This window comes from Chlorocebus sabaeus, chromosome X (assembly GCF_047675955.1).
Source record: "Chlorocebus sabaeus isolate Y175 chromosome X, mChlSab1.0.hap1, whole genome shotgun sequence".
Lineage (NCBI taxonomy): Eukaryota > Metazoa > Chordata > Mammalia > Primates > Cercopithecidae > Chlorocebus > Chlorocebus sabaeus.
The window spans coordinates 105849506-105868553 of record NC_132933.1 but is presented as its reverse complement, the minus strand read 5'-3'; the positions used below and the strand labels follow the sequence as shown (position 1 = coordinate 105868553).

At 36.6% G+C, this 19048-nt stretch overlaps 1 protein-coding gene across 1 annotated transcript in view; it reads left to right on the top strand.

The window, feature by feature from the left end:
* RP2 (RP2 activator of ARL3 GTPase) overlaps positions 1-17757 on the top strand; it is a 35435-nt gene extending 17678 nt beyond the window's left edge. The window contains exons 3-5 of the mRNA XM_007991498.3: positions 4514-4628; positions 15712-15797; positions 17524-17757. Of these exons, the coding sequence (XP_007989689.1) occupies positions 4514-4628; positions 15712-15797; positions 17524-17607 (285 nt within the window). The 3' untranslated portion in view covers positions 17608-17757. The remainder of the gene's footprint in view (positions 1-4513; positions 4629-15711; positions 15798-17523) is intronic.
* The last annotated feature ends 1291 nt before the right edge of the window (positions 17758-19048 follow it).

The following is a 19048-nucleotide window of genomic DNA, read 5'->3' as shown; positions in this document are numbered from 1 at the left end:
CTCACTTTGTCTCCCAGACTGGAGTATAGTGGCGCCATATCAGCTCACTGCAACCTCTGCCTCCCAGGTTTAAGCGATTCTCCTTCCTCAGCCTCCCGAGTAGCTGGGATTACAGATGCCCGCCACCATGCCTGCTAATTTTTGTATTTTTAGTAGAGACAGGGTTTTGCCATGTTGGTTAGGCTGGTCTCTATTTCCTGACCTCAAGCAATCTACTCACCTCGGCCTCCCAGAGTGCTGGGATTATAGGTGAGAGTCACCATGCTTGGCTGGAAAACTCATCAAGTCTCTTTTTGAATGGATTTTTTTTTAAAGTTGGAACATATCAAAAGGAATGATTTTAGGAAAATATTAAAAATGAATACCTCTCAATAGCTATACATTCCACAATGTAGAAAACCCATGTAGAAATGTCTGAAATCTACAAAGTATATCTGAGGTAGTTTTTAAACCAACAGAAGTCAAAGTATAATTTTAAAACTTCTAGATTTTCTTTTTTGCTTATGCCTATGTGATAAAAACATTCTGTGAATCTGGTAAGATATAGAAAAATGTGCTTCTGGCTTTTGAGCTATCTGATCACATGTTAATCCAACATCTGAGAGGTAAATGCTTTCATTGTGCTGTATGGTGATTTTTTTAAAAAAAACTACATACAATTTTCAAACTATGTAATTATTTAGGTTAAACTCCTTTTTCGTAGGTAATGAGGAGTGGACATAAAGAATATTTAGCATGCTTAAAGAGAAAAGCCATCAAAACAGTGTTTCTTCATGAGTCATCAAATGTTCTTAACCTTTTAACCTTTGGTATCTGGTATGTGAAATGGGAGTGTTGTGTGCCCTTGAAAAGAATATGACCAGGAAGAATGATGTTCTTTAGATATCCCCTGGAATACAATATAAACAATAATCCCACAGCGATAATAATAACTAACACTTACATAGTGTTTACTATATGCCAGGCACTATGGAAAGGAATTTAAATGAATTAATACTTAAAACAACTCTATGAAATAAGTGCTATTATTCCCCATTTTACAGATATGAAAAATAGACTAAAAGAGGGTAAGTACCTTGCAAAAGGTCATTCAGCTGGTAAACAGCAGAGCCATGATTCCAGTCCAGGCAGTCTAGCTGTGTAGGCCACACCTTAACCCTTAAACATGATGCTGTTATGCTGCCTCAGTGGTAAAGGCAAGTTGCTGAATGCCTGGTGGAGCAGGAATGTGACTGAAAGCATGTGGACTCTAGGGCCTTCCAGTCTAGGGACTATTTGGCTGTAGTTATCCTATCTTATTCTGAAAGTACAGAATTAAGGAATGAAGAGAACAAACAAAAAATAAAATACCAAGTACATGTGAAGAGGGTATCAAAACATGCTGAAAGACAAAAGACTTACATATTATATTGAGAGATTACATTTTTAAAAAATGAAATGAGTTCACAGGGAAATATGTATAGAAGCTAGTGAATCTTGAGATGAAAAAAATAAAACTTGAGTCTTTCTCATGTCATAACACAAGTGTCTTAGGACAGCTTAGACTGAAACTATGATTGCTAACTCTATATTTGTTAAACCCCAGGAGGATCACAGAATTTTGTTTCACATTGTTTTAATGCATTAAATACTTTTTTTTTTTTTTTTTTTTTTTTTTTGCAATAGGAAGTATACAATTTGAGAGAGGGTAGGAAGTCTAAAAAGGCGGGGTAAAGCAGAAAGTACACTCCATAGGAAGCCAAGAGAAGTTACTAGACTTTGGTTTTCTCACGTAAAAATCAGATTCCAGCCAGGCGTGGTGGCTCACGCCTGTAATCCCAGCACTTTGGGAGGCCGAGGCGGGTGGATCATGAGATCAGGAGTTCAAGACCAGCCTGGCCAAGATGGCAAAACCCCATCTCTACTAAAAATACAAAAATTATCCAGGCGTGGTGGTGGACACTTGTAATCCCAGCTACTCGGGAGGCTGTGGCAGGGAATTGCTTGAACCCACGAGGCAGAGGTTGCAGTGAGCCAAGATCACACCACTGCACTCCAGCCTGGGCGAGAGAGCAAGACTCTGTCTCAAAAACAAACAAACAATAAAACTCACATTCCTCGACTTTTCTTACCTACATCACAGATATGTACAGGATAAAGTAGAATAAAATAGTTTGAATTGTTTGGGAGTATTTCATCATCTGAAATTGAAGTTGGGTAGTTACCACTATTTTTAAGTCTTTAAAAGTAGAAGAATTTTCATGAAAAGGAGTCTCTCCAAATATCTGTGGGGAAATATTAAAGTACAGTTTATTATTTAGGTAACATTATTTTGAAGTAATCATCATAATCATATCAGTTTGTGTTTATAAAATGAGATATGATAAGCACTCTAGAAAATAAGAGAGGTAGAATTGTTTCTGATATTTTTATTTTACAGTCATCTGGCAGTGATGTCCATGTAATTCTCTACAATTTTTAAATGTATGTTTCTTTTTTTCGAGGCAGCATTGAATGAGGGTATTTCAAGATTCTGAAATAGGATTTGAGTTTGATAAAATTTGATGGAATGGTATGGAATAATGTAGCCATAGGATGAAATACTATCAGCCATTAAAACTGATTTTATGTAGAAAATGTCACAATCAAGTAAGTGAAAATCTGTAGAATATTATGTAAGTAACTGATTTTTTTAAGTAGGTAAGTCTGGAAAGTTATAGATACTTAAATGTTAACAGTCGTTTTATTAAGAGTTTTTTTTTTTTTTTTTTTTTTTTTTTTTTTGTAGTTCTGTGGATTTAACAATGAGCATATATTATTTCTGTAATGGGAGAAAAAGAAAACTGGGAGGGTATGCCGGTATGACAGTAGGATCTTTTAGTTGTAGCACCCTGGTTGATATTTCTTCATTTCTATTTTTTATTTTTCAAATGTTCTGTGTTGAGAATATATGTTACTTTTAATTATTAAAAACCTAACAAGCTTTGCTAAAAATTAAGTGGTTGGAATAACTACTTTTTTTTTTTTTTAGAGACAAGGTTTTGCTCTGTTGTCCAGGCTAGAGTGCAGTGGTGAGATCATAGCTCAGTGTAGCCTCTAACTCCTGGGCTTAAGGGATCCTCCCACCTCAGCCTCCTGAGTAGCTAGGACTACTGGCACACACCACCACACCTGGCTAATTTAAAAAAATTTTTTATAAAGATGGGGTCTTGCTGTGTTGCCCAGGCTGGTCACAAACTCCTAGTCTCAAGCAATCCTCCCAACTTGGCCTCTCAGAGTGCTCGGAATGCAGGTGTGAGCCATGATGCTGGGCTGACTTTGTATTTTTAAAAACTACTTTCATAATTACTTTAAAAATTAATATGTCCTCATTGTGAAGAATTATAGAAATAAGAAAGAGTAAAATAAGTTTAAAATCAATACATAATTGTGCCATACCTTGAATAATCTTTTTAGGAATAATTTTTAAATTTATTTAGTCTGTAATCGGATTAACTAGGTTTGAATCACAGCTCTGTCACTTAATTGTTAAATGTCCTTGGGCAAGTTCCTTAATCACTGTGCGCCTTAGTTTTCACATCTGTACAATGAGGGTAATGAAACCTACTTCATGAGAGGGTTAAATATATATATGTAAAGTACATAAAACTGCCTGCCACATAGTAAGTGCTCCATAAGTGTGATCTACCATTATTGTGCTATACTATATAAATTTGTATCATGCCTTTTAAAATTAACATTATTGGCCAGGTACAGTGGCTCATGCTTATAATTCCAGCATCTTGGGTGGCTGAGGCAGGAGGATGGCTTGAGCCCGGGAGTTCAGGATCAGCCTGGCAACATGGCGAGAACCTGTCTCTACAAAAAAATTTTAAAAATTAGCCGGGCATGGTGGCATAGGCCTGTAGTCCTAGCTGCTTGGGAGGCCGAGGTGGGAGAATCGTTTGAGCCCAGGAGTTTGAGGCTGCAGTGAGCTATATGATTGCACCACTACATTCCAGCCTGGGCAACAGAGTGACACCCTGTCTCAAAAAAAAAAAGAAAAGAAAAGAAAAATAAATAAATAAAAGTAAAATTAACATTATTACATAAGCTTTTCCTCATTTTATTATAACATCTTTGTTGTATTTAATGAACTATGATAAATGTAATGAACTATGGCATTTCATCATGTGACTGTACCATAGTTTACTTAACCATTCTCTTCTTATTGGACATTCGCAGTATCACCAAACTAAAACTTCCATCTGGTCGTAGAAAAATTTTAATCATGTTTTAAACTTGAGAGATAATACACATTTATTTGACCCTTACTCTTAACTGCAGTACTAAACCAGAACCACCCATCTGTAAGAAAGAATCTCATATATATAGTGAGAACTTATTATAGCAAACACCCTGAATTAGACTTATAATTAAAACAAAAATCAGTGTGCTGTTGTTGCATTTTATACAGAGAAATACTAGAATAGGAAATCATTGTTTTAGTCTCAGAAGTTCATTTTAAAATCTCAATGAAATTTTATTTTCACAGATGGTTGGTAAAGGCTTTTTCCTAGTTCAGACAAAGGAAGTGTCCATGAAAGCTGAGGATGCTCAAAGGGTTTTTCGGGAAAAAGCACCTGACTTCCTTCCTCTTCTGAACAAAGGTACCTTCTGGATGATTGGTATACTTTTGTGGATATTTTCTTTACATACCAATTTGATTTACTTTTGCCTTTAACATTTCTTTTACATTGCCTTCTCTTTCTCATTTGTTCTTTTTTTCTGTTATTGTTCAGAAATGTCAAAATTTCACATCACTCAAGGAGCCCTAGATAACTAACTAGAAATTAGTTAACTAATTTTTCCCCCTTTTTTTTCCTATCCTTTTTTTTCCCCTATCCTCTGTTCTTAGTACTGAAAGTCACATTTTATTATGTATCTTATTATTTTAATTATTGTATTATCGTTGTACCTTTATAGTGTGAGTAAATATTTCATACTCCCTGCTCAGAGTTGCAAAGCACTTGATAAAGATTCTTTCTATCTTCAGTGTGCTTTAATCATACCAGAAAAGAAATAAGAAATATAAAGTGGTATACTATTTTATGTATTTAATATGATTGATTAACTTCCCGTGTATAATTAGAATTGTTTTCCCTAATGGGTAAATGCCACCAATAAATTTCAGATACTGGATATAGGTCTTCAAAGAGAGGAACTTGAGTATGTGTGCCCACCTGAAGGGTTACTGTCTGCCTACTTGTATTTGAAGGTGTATTGATTCTAGAGGACAGAGTACTCTTTACCTGTTCAGAGTGGTTACATTGTTTGCTCAAGGCTCATCAGGCTTTTCTTGACTGGCCTGAGCAAATATGTATAGTAATATGCAGTGTTGATTGGGTATACCCTAGAGAGAGGGCCCATCTGCATTTTATGTGCTCTTTATGTATAAAAACATTATAATAAACTGCAAAAATCTGTATGCAAATGTTAGAGGATTGTTAGGATAATAAGTAATGCTGGGTGTAACTCAGCTGGTAAGTATTAATGCAGTATTTGATAATACTTTTGTGGTTACTGTAGTGGTAGCAAGGACTTGCTGTGACCCCTGCATGACTCTACCCCAGAATATATGTAGGAAATTCTGACCTGGCCCCTTTAATGCAACCATTTTGATGTGGGAACATTTGGAAGCTTGAAAGTGAACCTTTAACCTCTTAGCAGCTTTTGGAAATTGAATCAGGTAATAAGTGTATTGGACATACTAAAGTGTGAGAGTTAGGAATAAAGTGAGCCTATCGGTAGGGCTAAATTAATGATTTATGTACTTGTGTGATGTTAGTGAAGTAGTATTACAGAATTGTTCCAACCCAAATATAGTATCTGCATTCAAGTAACAGAAAATTCCACATGGAAGAAGTAAAATGTTCTATTGCTGCAAAAAGTAGAACTAAAAGCAGTAAGCAGATGTTGCAGGAATTTCAGCAAATAAATATCATACAAACAAGTCTTAAAAACCAGAGATGCCTATAGGAGGTATTCAAAGACTGATGAGTTCATATCAAAAGATCTTAGGAGCCAGCTTGAAGGAGTTTCCATGGGCCAAATTCGGGACAATTTAACAATTAAAAAGAATACTGGGACTGGATGTAGTGCTTAACCCCTGTAATCCCAGCATTTTGGGAGGGTGAGGTGGAAGGATTGCTTAAGGCCAGGAGTTTGAAACCCACCTGGGCAACGTAGCAAGACCCTGTCTCTACAAAAAATACAAAAATTAGCTAGGGATGATGCACACCTGTAGTCCCAGCTACTCAGGAGCTGAGGTGGGAGGTCGCTGGAGCCCAGGAGCTTGAGGCTGCAGTGAGTTATGCTCACGCCACTGCACTGCAGCCTGGGCAACAGAGCAAGACCTTGTCCCCAAAAAAGAGAAGAAGAATGAAGGTAATGATTTAGCAACAGAAATCTATGCATCCATATTGTTAAACAAAAAGGGGAGGGAAGAAAAGAATGTTCATCTGCTGTTTACAGAATATTGTGAGCTAAAAGATGCAAAAGGAATGATGGACTTTGGAAATCACCATTTCCAACCCCAATGTAATAATTATTTCAGACAAAGATTATCAGTGGGTGCTAAAACTATTGGGGTAAAAGTTGCTAAGAAGTAGGATATTTGGCTGGGTGTGGTGGCTTATGCCTGTAATCCCAACACTTTGGGAGGCCGAGGCGGGTGGATCACGAGGTCAGGAGTTTGAGACCAGCCTGGCCAACATGGTGAAACCCCATCTCTACTAAAAATACAAAAAAATAGCTGGGCGTGGTGGCACTTGCCTGTAATCCCAGCTACTCGGGAGGCTGAGGCAGGAGAATCACTTGAGCCCAGGAGGTGGAGGTTGCAGTGAGCCAAGATCGCACCACTGCACTCCAGCCTAGGAGACAGGGCAATACTCCATCTCAAAAAAAAAAAAAAAAAAAAAAGAATGATGTCAGTGGCTGGGTGCAGTGGCTCATGCCTGTAGTCCCAGCACTTTGGGAGGCCGAGGCAGGTGGATCACTTGAGCCCAGGAATTCGAGACCAGCGTGGGCAACAAGGCAAAGCCTCATCTCTACAAAAAAATACAAAAATTAGTTGGGTGTATGATGGTGTGTGCCTGTAGTCCCAGCTACTTGGGAGACTGAGGTGGGAGGATCACTTGAGCCTGGGAGGCAGAGGTTGCAGTTAGCTGAGATCACACCACTGCACTCCAGCCTGGTGGGGAGTGACCTAAGGAGATCCTGTCTCAAAACAACAACAACAACAACAACAACAAAAAATGATTGCAGGTCTAGGCACAGTTGCTCATGCCTGTTATCCCAGCAATTTGGGAGGCCAAGGCAGGAAGATTGCTTGAAGCCAAGAGTTCAAGACCAGCCTGAACAAAGTAAGACCCCCATCTCTTAAAAAAAATTAAATTAAATTAAAATTTTAAAAGGATTTATGTCAGTTGTAAGTTCTCTCTCTCGCTCGCTCTCTCTCTCTCTCTCTCTCTCTCTCTCTGTCTCTCTCTCTCTCCCTCCCTCCCTCCCTCCTCTAGTCCCAGCACTTTGGGAGGCTGAGACAGTGATTCTCCTGCCTCAGCCTCCCGAGTAACTGGGATTACAGGCATGCACCACCATGCCCAGCTAATTTTGTATTTTTAGTGGAGACAGGGTTTCCTGATGTTGGTCAGGCTGTTCTCAAACTCCTGACCTCAGGTGATCCGCCCGCCTCAGCCCCCCAAAGTGCTAGAATTACAGGCGTGAGCCACCACGCCCAGCCGTCAGTTGTAGGTTTTCATACATACTTTTTTTTTTTTTTTTTTTTTTTTTTTTTAAGGCGGAGTTTTGCTCTTATTGCCCAGGCTGGAGTGCAATGGCATGATCTCGGCTCACCACAACCCTGGCCTCCTGGGTTCAGGTGATTCTCCTGCCTCAGCCTCCCGAGTAGCTGAGATTACAGGCATGCACCACCTTGCCCGGCTAATTTTGTATTTTTAGTAGAGACGGGGTTTCTCCATGTTGGTCAGGCTGGTCTCGAACTCCTGACCTCAGGTGATCTGCCCGCCTCGACCTCCCAAAGTGCTGGGATTATAGGTGTGAGCCACCGTGCCTGGCCCAGGACATAACTTTGTTTAATGTGTGTTTCTGTTTAAAGATACATTATTTAGTATATACTGTTGATTCATTAACATTGAACTCACAGCCAACAGCACTAGAACTCATGCTGGAGAAAAGCTTATCTAACACATTGTCTCCCGAGGCACAGCACAGCCTTCCTCAGTTTAGGAGCCATTAGATAGCACTTGAGCACTGCGTTTGGGGGCTATTTTATTTTATTGGAGGCAGGGTCTTGCTCTGTCACCCAGGCTAGAGTGCAGTGGTGTGACCATAGCTCGCTGTAACCTCAAACTCATGGGCTCAGGTGATCCTCCCACCTCAGACTCCCAAGGAGCTAGGACTACAGGTGCACTCTACCATGCCCAGCTATTTTTTTTTTTTTTTAACATAAAGGAGACAGGGTCTTGCTTTGTTGCCCAGGCTGGTCTTGAACTCCTGGGCTCTGGTGATCCACCCAACTCAGACTCCCAAAGTGCTAGGATTACAGGCATGTGTCACCACACCCAGCCCCCAGCTATTTTTCTTTAAACAATATTGTAGAGTTGGGGTCTTGCCATGTTACCCAGGCTGATCTCGAACTCCTGGCCTCAAGCAATCCTCCCTCCTCAACCTCCCAAAGTGCTGGGATTACAGGCATGAGCCACTGTGCCTGACCTAGGGGATATTTTAAACAGGCAAAATCACCAACAAAAAGCACAAAAATGTGAAAAATATGGCACTACCTAGACTTCACAAAGGACACTTTCTTATAGTACAATAGCTGAAACAAAAAGGCGGAGTGTCACCTTGTTCAACCTTAGCTGGGAGCACGCACGTCAGGCAATGCAAATTTTTTGCCACTGTGCATGTCCACAAATAACCATGAAAGCACTGCAAGCATTGATTTGGGGAGTTACAAATGAATTTTAGCAAGTAGGTAAATTTGAAATGAAGGGAATGAAGGGATCTGCATATAATGAGGATTGACTATATTTGTTATTCAATGTTACAATTTTTCCTTTAAGCACTGCTTTAGCTGCATCTCACAAATTTTGATATGTTGTATTTTCGTTTTTATTTAATTCAGAGTTTGGCAAAATATGGCCCACTGCGCGCTTTAATAAATGAAGTCTTATTGGAGCACAGTCACGCTCATTCTTTTTTTTTTTCTTTTTTTTCTTTTTTTTGAGATGGAGTTTTGCTCTTGTCACCCAGGCTGGAGTGCAGCGGCATACTGCAACCTCCGCCTCCCGGGTTCAAGCGATTCTCCTGCCTCAGTCTCCCGAGTAGCCGGGATTACAGGTGCCTGCCACAACGCCCGGCTAATTTTTGTATTTTCAGTAGAGATGGGGTTTCACCACGTTGGCCAGGCTAGTCTCAAACTCGTGACATCAGGTGATCTGCCCGCTCAGCCTCCCGAAGTGCTGGGATTACAGGCATAAGCCACTGCACCTGGCCACTCATCCTTGTATCTACTATGTTATGATACACAAAGCCTGAAATATTTCCTGTCTGGCCCTTTACAGAAAAAGTATGTTGACCCCGATTTAGTTAAAAATATTTTTTAGTGATCCACAGATTATTTAGAAGTATAATTGTTTATATTTCCAAAGATTTGGGGACTGTCCAGGTATATTTCTATTATTGATTTCTAAATCCTGTTATGGTCCAAGAATGCGCATTTGTATGATTTCTGTTTTCTTTATTAAAATGTGTTTTATGGCACAATGTGGCTTATCTTGGTGAATAGTCTATGTGCATCTGAGAAGAATGTGTAATCTGCTGTTGCTTGGTTGAATTTTCTATAAATGTCCACTAGGTCAAGTTGGTTGATAGTGCTATTCAGGTTATTTGTATCCTTGCTGATTTTCTGCCTACTTGTTCCATAAATCAATGAGAGAGGAGTGTTGAAGTCTCCAACTGTAATTGTGGATTTGTCTGTTCTCTTTTCAGATCCTGTCAGGTTTTGTCTCATGTATTTTGAAGCTCTGTTATTATGTGCATACACATTTAGGATTGTTATATCTTCTTGGAGAATCTTTCATTATTATGTGATGTCCCTCATTTTTTTTTTAAGAGAGGGGTTCTTGCTCTGTCACCCAGTCTGGGGTACAGTGGTGCAGTCATAGCTCACTGCAGCCTCAAACTCCTAGGGCCCAAGTAATCCTCCCACCTAGGTCTCCTGAGTAGCTGGGATTACAGACACAAGTCACCATGTCCGACTCTGATGTCTTCCTTTATCTCTAATAGTTTTCCTTGTTCTGAAATCTACTTCATCTCAAATTAATATAGCTACTCTAGCTTTCATTTGGTTAGTGTTTCATTGTAAAGATTTATCTCTTTTCTTTCAGCTTATCAAGGCTGTATATTTAAAATGAGTGTTTGTAGACAGCATGTAGTTGGTTTTTGCTTTTTAATCCAGTCTGTCAGTCTCTTTTAACTGCCATATTTAGACCATTCACATTGAAAGGGATTATTGATACAGTTGGATCAAAATCTCTCATCTTGCTAGCTGATTTCTACTCCATTTGTTCTTTTTTTCTTATTACCTTTTTTTCTTTTTAGCAATTTTATAATTCCACTTAATTTCCTTTATTGACTTATATTTATACCTCTTCTTCAAAAACTTACTTAATGGTTATGTTGGGTTTTACAGCAAATATTTTTAAATAATTTGAGTCTACCTTCTAATATTACACAACTTCACCTGTCATCTAAGGACCTGATAACATTATATTCTTAATTCTTCTTTCTCATCCCTGTGTCATTATTGTAATATATTACTGTTGTATATGCTATAAACACCTAATACATTGTTAATGTTATTGCTTTGAACTGTTTTTTTGTTTGTGTGTTTGTTTGTTTGTTTTTGAGACAGGATCTCACTTTGATGCCCAGGCTGGAGTGCAGTGGCTTGATCTCGGCTCACTGCAGCCTCAACCTCCAGAGCTAACATGATTCTCCTACCTCAGTCTCCCGAGTAGCTGGGACTACAGACATGCGCTACTACGCCTGGCTAATTTTTGTATTTTTTTTGTAGAGATGGCGCTTTGCCATGTTGCCTAGGCTGGTCTTGAACTCCTGGGCTAAAGCGATCTGCCTGCCTCAGCCTCTCAAAGTGCTAGGAATACAGGGGTGAGCCACTGTGCCTGGCCTGAACTGTCACTTATTTTTAGAGCAATTAAAAATAAAAATATAGATCATACTTTATAGGCAGTTTTAGAGCAGAGGAATGTCATGGTCCTTTTAAAATGTAAATCCTGTCACTGGTTGCTTTAATGGGGAAGCAAAGAGACCAGCTAGGAGGCTGTTGCAGTAATCTAATTGAGACATAGTGGCTTGTTCCAAGGTCATGTTAGATAACTCAGAAGGGTTCACTAGAAAAGACATCCAGAAATCCTTTTTGTCTGCTTCAGAGTCTCACAATTTTTCATGACAGCTGAAATATTTAGATCTAAAGCTACCACGAACTATCTGAATAAGATGTTCATATTAAAACACTAAAAACATGACCAGTAATCCCTGTTGACCTCATAGTTCAGTTAGAAATAATCACAGTAATTGGCATCATCATTAGATAGAGGGACAAATAGTAGTGTTTAACAAGTGCATTGTCAACATTGTAATTTTTAAAAAATTTATTAGTGCTTAGTAAGTGCATTGTCAACATTGTAGTTTTTTAAGGGTTTTTGTTCGTTTAATACATATGAAAAGAATGCATAAACAAAGAATTGAGACATGAGAAAGCATTGGTTCAACACTAATGAAGCTACAATAATTAGGATTTGGAAAGGTGGAAAAGATTGCCTAAACATTTTTAAAAATTGGAAACTGCAACCAAAATAAGCTGATAAAAATCCCTATTAACACTTATGAATAGTCTTCAGACTCTTCCCATGATTTTTATTAAACTAGAGAGCCTCACCTGGCTGCTCTAGGATTCTTCATATGCAAAACAGAAATAAGGGGATTCCCCTGACAGTTCCCCATGTTGTTCTTTTCCCCACCCCCACCCGACCCTGAGCTTCTTAATGAAGCAGGCCTCCATCCTCCTAACTTGAGAGGATGTGAATCATTCCACAGATGTCTGTCTTCTAGCACCACCCCTCATATTTCCTCTACATACCAGGTCTTCAGTTGTGTTCCAGGAACACCATATACTACTGAGTTGCAAATCTATGTCAAGCATATAAGACAAACATTTAGTCTTTTTAAATTTAAGATTATCCACACGTTAATCAAAACGAATGCATTTGTCCATTTTTTTGTTGGAAAATTATTAGGTCATTTATTGGAATTTATCATATTCTAGTCAAAGAATATCAATCAAGTTATATACCTGAGTAATTCTACCAAGATTTTATTTCTAAATTCTAGATTACATGTTCTTTATAGAAAGACTGTAACTTTTAATAATAAATGTCTAACTGAAATACACACACACACAGTATTTCCTTATAGTGATGAAACCATATTCTACCTTAACTCAACTTTCTACCTTGCAAAACTGGAAACCCTACATTTATTATCAACTTTTTCTTTTTAGTTCAATTATTTATTAGGTTTAAAGTACTTTTTAAACTCTTTTTGCAAATTTCCGAATGTACTAAAAGTAGAGAGTACAGTGACCCCCATGTGTACCCATCACCCAGTTTCATCAACTTCTTGCCATACTTAAAAAAAAACTCATTGTTTGCTAAAACATTTTAATCAAATTGATTCATCCTGTCATTTCATCCCTAAATATTTCATTATCTTAAAAATGTTTTCTTAACTACAGTGCATTATCACATCTAACAGAATTAACAGTAATTCCTTAATATCCTCTAATACTCAGTCCATATGCAAATTTACCTACTTACTAAAATAATTCTTCGTGTTTTTACAGTTGTGATCCAGATCTAAAATAGACCCACTTACTGTATTTGGTGTTTTTTTTTTTATCGTTTATCACTCTTAATCAAAAACAGGTGTTCCCCCTCTACTTATTTCTTGCCTTTGTCTTGGGAAAGAAGCTTAGTCCATTATCTTATAGCATTCATGAGGTTGTTTAATTCGTTCCTCCATATTTCTTGTAGACTAGAGGTTAGATCAAAGCCTTGTTTACATTCAGGTTTAGCTATTTTTTAATTTTAATTTTTTTTTTTTTTTTTTTTTTTTTTTGGCCAGGAACACATAGATGGTACCGTTTCCTATTGCATTAATTGAGAAGGCACATAATGTTTGATTGTTGTACTTTTAGGGATACTAAGATTTAATGGTTGGGTTTACACGGTGACGACGTTATCTTTTTATTGTAGAGTTTCCTGCAGTCTTCTCTGTGGGATGCTAAAACCATTGATGATTGTTGCCTGAACCAATTATTTTAATAGGCGTTGCAAAATGACTGTTTTCTGTATTTTCTTTTCTTTTCTTTTCTTTTTTTTTTTTGGCAAACTTACTTTCTAATCTTGTCACTACCTCTGCATTTATTAACAGATGTTAACAACTCCTTGTATATCAGAGCTGTTTGGTTAACTTGAAATATGCTTTATGTCAGAAAAGCAGAATAAATAAAGAGAAAAATAAGCATCAATTTTCAGAGTAGTGAATTGGTGCCCTAGCAACCTCCATTGGTATACAGTGAATTTTGTTTCTCTCTTCTTTTTTTATTTTCCTTAAAAACATCTGGTAGTAAGGAGGATCTCTCTAAGTATCATTATGAACTCATGACTTTTTATATATTAATACATTTTAATAAATTAGAGTCATTATTCCTTCTGTCTCACTATGTCTCATCTTTGGCCATTGGGAGCTCCTTCAGGCTGGCTTCTGTCTCCTTTTGATATAACCCCACTGGCCTTTGATAGCTTCATTACTTTTTGGCTGAAGAAAATATTCCACATTGATCTTAATCCATTTCTTGCCCCAGACATGGAATCATCTATTTTTCTAAGATTAGTTATTTTTAGTGGGGAATGATATTTAGAAATACATGTTAGGTGCTGTGTGTTACTGGGTTGTCATTTCTTTTAAGCTTTTTCAGTGGACATAGCTAGAAACTATGTATTTTTAAAAAGGAAAAGATCATGAGTTTACATTGATATTTCTAAATTAAAAATTAAGATTTTAAGCTTTTCTTTTGCAAGGTTAGATGTTTTATTACAGTATGTTCTTGAACTCCTGGCCAGGGGTGAAGGCAAGAGGATTGCTTGAGGCCAGGAGTTTGAGACCAGACTGAGCAACATAGTGAGACCCCATATCTTTTTTTTTTTTTTTTTTTTTGGAGACATGGTCTCACTCTGTTGTCCAGGCTAGAGTGCAGTGGCGTGATCATGGCTTGCTGTAACCTCAAACTCCTGGGCTCAAGTGATCTTTCCATCTCAGTCTCTCGAGTAGCTGGGACTACAGGCCTGCAACCCTGCACCCAGCTAATTTTTTAATTTTTTGTAGAGATGGGGTCTTGCTTTGTTGCCTAGGCTGGTCTTGAACTCCAGGGCTTGTGATCCTCCTGCCTTGGCTTCCCAAAATGCTAGGATTACAGGCATGAACCACCGTGCCCAGCCGTGAGACTATCTCTCTAAAAAAATTTTTAATAAATTTGTAATGAAGTATACAGGAGGATGTGCATAAATTATATGCAAATACTATACCATTTTATTAATATATAAGGGATTTGAGCAACCAATGGAACCAATCCTATGCAGATGCCTAGGGACCACTATATCCTACCTTATGTGTATTTGTTGCCTGTATTATATCACAAGCCTTCAAGGAAAAAAAAAATTACAAGCCTTCAGTTATCTTGATGCCCAATGTAGTGTAATCTTTTCTTTCTCATTCTTGTACCTTGTACTGCAGCACACAGTTACATTCAATTTAATGTTTCATATTCATTCACTCTAGTATTTCATTACTTAGTACTTTGTTCTATGTTGGTTTGTATTTGCTTAATGGGTTTATGTCTTCTTTCAATACATTTGTAATTTCCTGGAGATCAAGACTTTTCCATCACTGTAGGAGGTTTTTAATGTTTTCAAATTAATGTATGAGAAAGGAGGCACAAATATTATATTAAAAGGATTAAAAAATAAAAACTTTGTCTATGTTTCTAGAATGTAGCTTTGAAGACACACACTCAAGGAAAATACTTTCAGATAGTCATTACTTTTTGGTGCCTGACCTCAATTCTTATTTGGTTTAGCTTCATTATTGGTGGCCTAGAACTTGGCTGGTAAGTAGGAGAGTTGGAAGCAAGGCTGGCTGCCTGGCAAAACCTACTTATGTTGACTTGGATTGCTTTTGATCTTATTTGCTATTTTATCAACTATTTTTATACTCCTAAATGAGTAGAATTTCTGTGGTTTTTATAGAAGAATGAGAACCAGAAAAGCCAGACTATTTACAACACTTTAAAAATGTGACACTAGTCCTATAATAGTACTGAAGCTACTTGTTATGAGACTGTGTTAATTTGTTTTATGATTAGCGTAGGAAGAAGCAGCTGAGGTGATATGTCCCATCTGTCTGCTTTCATCTTCCTTCTCTTTCACCCTCAAAGAAGATGCTGGAGATTCTTCAGGGAAGGATAAAAAGATTAAATTTAGAATATATTTGTATTTGTGTTAAGAAAATGTTTCTTGGGTTTGCTTATAGGTCCTGTTATTGCCTTGGAGTTTAATGGAGATGGTGCTGTAGAAGGATGTCAACTTATTGTAAACGAGATATTCAATGGGACCAAGGTACAAGATTTTATTGACTGTATTTCAGTCTAACCTTTCATTTCATCTCCTGTTCCTTACAGTCAAATAATACTTTAATACTTTTGTCCCTAATGTTGCTTGGAATTTTTGTTTTGTGTGTGTTTTTTAAAAACAGATCATGATTTTTAGAACCTTTCATAAATAATTGGGAACTAAGCTGTGATTTTTTTTCTTGCCAAACTAAAACTTTAATTGTTTAAAATAATTTAAAAATAAGAATCTATTTATTAAAAACCTTCTATAGTATGTAAGTTTCTAAAGTAAAAAGTCTCATCAAATGTCTTTTCAAGTCTTTGCATTTTTAAAAATACTGATTCGTTGAAAATATTTTATTTCTAAGATTATAGTCTTTAGAAGGATGATCCTGTTGCCCAGGGTTCATTTTTACTTGATTCAGTAATGCTTCACCAAAAATTGAACTTCAGGTATAAATAGAAATCATCACATGTAGGCATTTTCTAAATATATTGATGAAGTTGCTGTATCTAAGAATTTCAGACATAAATAAACTTAAAACCAAACATAGATTACATTAGCAAATCCATAATTGACTACTTTTTGATAAATACCTTGGAGGACATTTTGGTTTTGTCATCTGATTTGGCTTATGATTCCTTGCATTTACAAAAATTAAAGTACTTTGTCTTTGATCTCATTTTATCATCACAGTAGTACTAAGGGAGAGGGAAAATACCAGATTGAATAGAAAAGGAAACTGAGAGATAAAATGGTTATAATTTGGACTTTTAGAGCCGAATGATTTAGAGATTATCTAATCCAGTTTTCTCATTTTACAGGTGTAGTTACTGAGCCCACAGAGGTTTATTAAATTGTCAGCATCATACGCTAGTTTATGATAAAGCTACTGCTCTAATTCCTTGCTGACATTTGTAAAAGCTACTTTAGAAGGGTTTTATTGAGTATTGCTTCATTGATGTTTAGCAAATAGCTTATTTCAAAATAGTAGGCTGGGTGTGGTGGCTCACACCTGTAATCCCAGCACTTTGGGAGGCTAAAGCAGGAAGACTGCTTGAGCCCAGGAGTTCAAGACCAGTCTAGGCAACATAGTGAGACTCTACAAAAAGTAAAACAAACAAACAAACAAAAAAAAACAACTAACTAGGTGTGGTGGTGCACACCTGTAGTCCCAGTTACTTGGGAGGCTGAGGCAGGAGAATCACTTGAGTCCGGAAGTCTAGCTGCAGTGAGCCACTGCACTCCAGCCTGGGCAACAGAGCAAAACTCTGTCTCAAAAATAAAATTAAATTAAAATAAAATAAAAAATAGTAATATATCTTTAGCAGCTTTGAAAGGGATAATCTCAAGTTTTGCTGCTCAGACTACTGAGATTATTATTAGAAAACAGAAGAAACAAGGATTTTTTAAGTGACTCTTATTCAGTAGCTTTCATAATATTGAGTGTTGTAAAAGTCCAGATGTAATAAAATACAACTCAAGTATTATGAAACCAGAGACCTTAATTATATAAGTGCTTCCAAAAGAGCTTAATTTACATTATAGCTATTCAAACCGTATTACATGAATTCTAAAGAAAATCTACAGATTAAATATTGTCATTATAAATGATGTACTTGAACTTCTTTTGAATAATTAGCTTGGGACTTTGTTCTGTGGAGAACATGGGCTTTGGCATTCTGAAGTACTTGGTACTTATTTTTTTTTTTTAATTTTCTATTTAAAATAGATGTTTGTATCAGAAAGCAAGGAGACGGCATCTGGAGATGTAGACAGCTTCTACAACTTTGCTGATATACAGATGGGAATATGAAGTGCAATGTGGAACCAGGACTTGGTATTAAGCCTTTCCCAACTCGTGAATATAGAATTTGATAATATACTTTTGTGTATTAGCAATGGTTTTTACTAATGCTAAAACTGTTAAAGTTTATTTTTTAATAAATTGTTGACTATTACATCATTTACTTGAGGTTCAAAAATAATTCATTTTAAATTAAGTAGTTTTAATCAGCTTAAAAGCTATTTAACCCACTTTAATAAGCTTGCAGTTTTGCTTCTCCACATATGATATTCTTATTAGAAAATAGAAGTAGCTAACAGTTTATTATTTTAATCCTATTTAAATGTTCTTTCAAATCTCTAATAATGTAAACTTTCCTCAGTGCTCCATGATACTTTTTTTTTAAGACTACATTTCATTGCTTATTTTACCTTTTTCAATTTAGAGGGATTTGTTACTAGTTGATGAATTAGAATGAACCTATGCACATTTTTATGTACACATATCCAGTTATATAATTGCTTCCTAGTTGCATTATATGGCAAATGAGATTTTGTACATAGAGTTGACATGAGACTTTGTAAATTGAATTTTTTAAAGAAATAGGCATTTGATAACCAGCTTGGCAAGTAACTCTACTAACAGATGTTGGTATAGCTATTTAAAGACTACTTCGTAAGTAGTATGATTATTTGAATAAATTCCACATTGTTTAGTTTTTTAACGCAACTGCTATATGACTCTTCTGCTTCCTGGTAAGAAAAGGTATATGCAATACTAAAACTATAGAAGCCCAATCACCAGCAGTTTTTTAAAAGGTGATAACTTGTATTAGCTTTTGCGGGCTATCAAGAGAATTAGAACAAAACCTTGTGACTTTTAGGTAAGAAATAGGCATGATGATAAGCTATGCAGATTATTAAAAAGCTTGATACATTTAGTTTTTCATTAGATATGTCATTCATATCAAGTAATGTTCAAGTATGATAAAATTATTTTGGTTGCTTTAAAGCACTGTTTCCCAAATCTACCTGATCATAATAATTTACTAGGAAGCAGAGGAGAGCTACTTGTTTAAAAATCCACATTCTTGGACCCAGTCCTCAGATGCATGGATTCAGTCTTCAGGGGAAACTCTGTTTTAAGCGGTATGTTGTAATCTAAAGTAATTGGTTCAGGAGGTGTCAATAGGTTGAACTTGTGAGAAGGCACTGAATCTGCCATCTGCATCACATATAGCAGCTATTATGAAATCAGCTTTCATAGGCCTATTTTTAAAAGGAATCTGAAATTTAATTCTATTTTGATAAAACTAAGACTGAAAATAACCACTTATAAACATTCCTATGATTGTTACTAAAATGTATTTTCATGTTTAAAATGCTTTTGGATATTTTTGGGTTAATAACTACTACATTGAATTGCATGTTAAGGTGCAAAAATAATACATTAAAAGATTTTCACTTTAAAT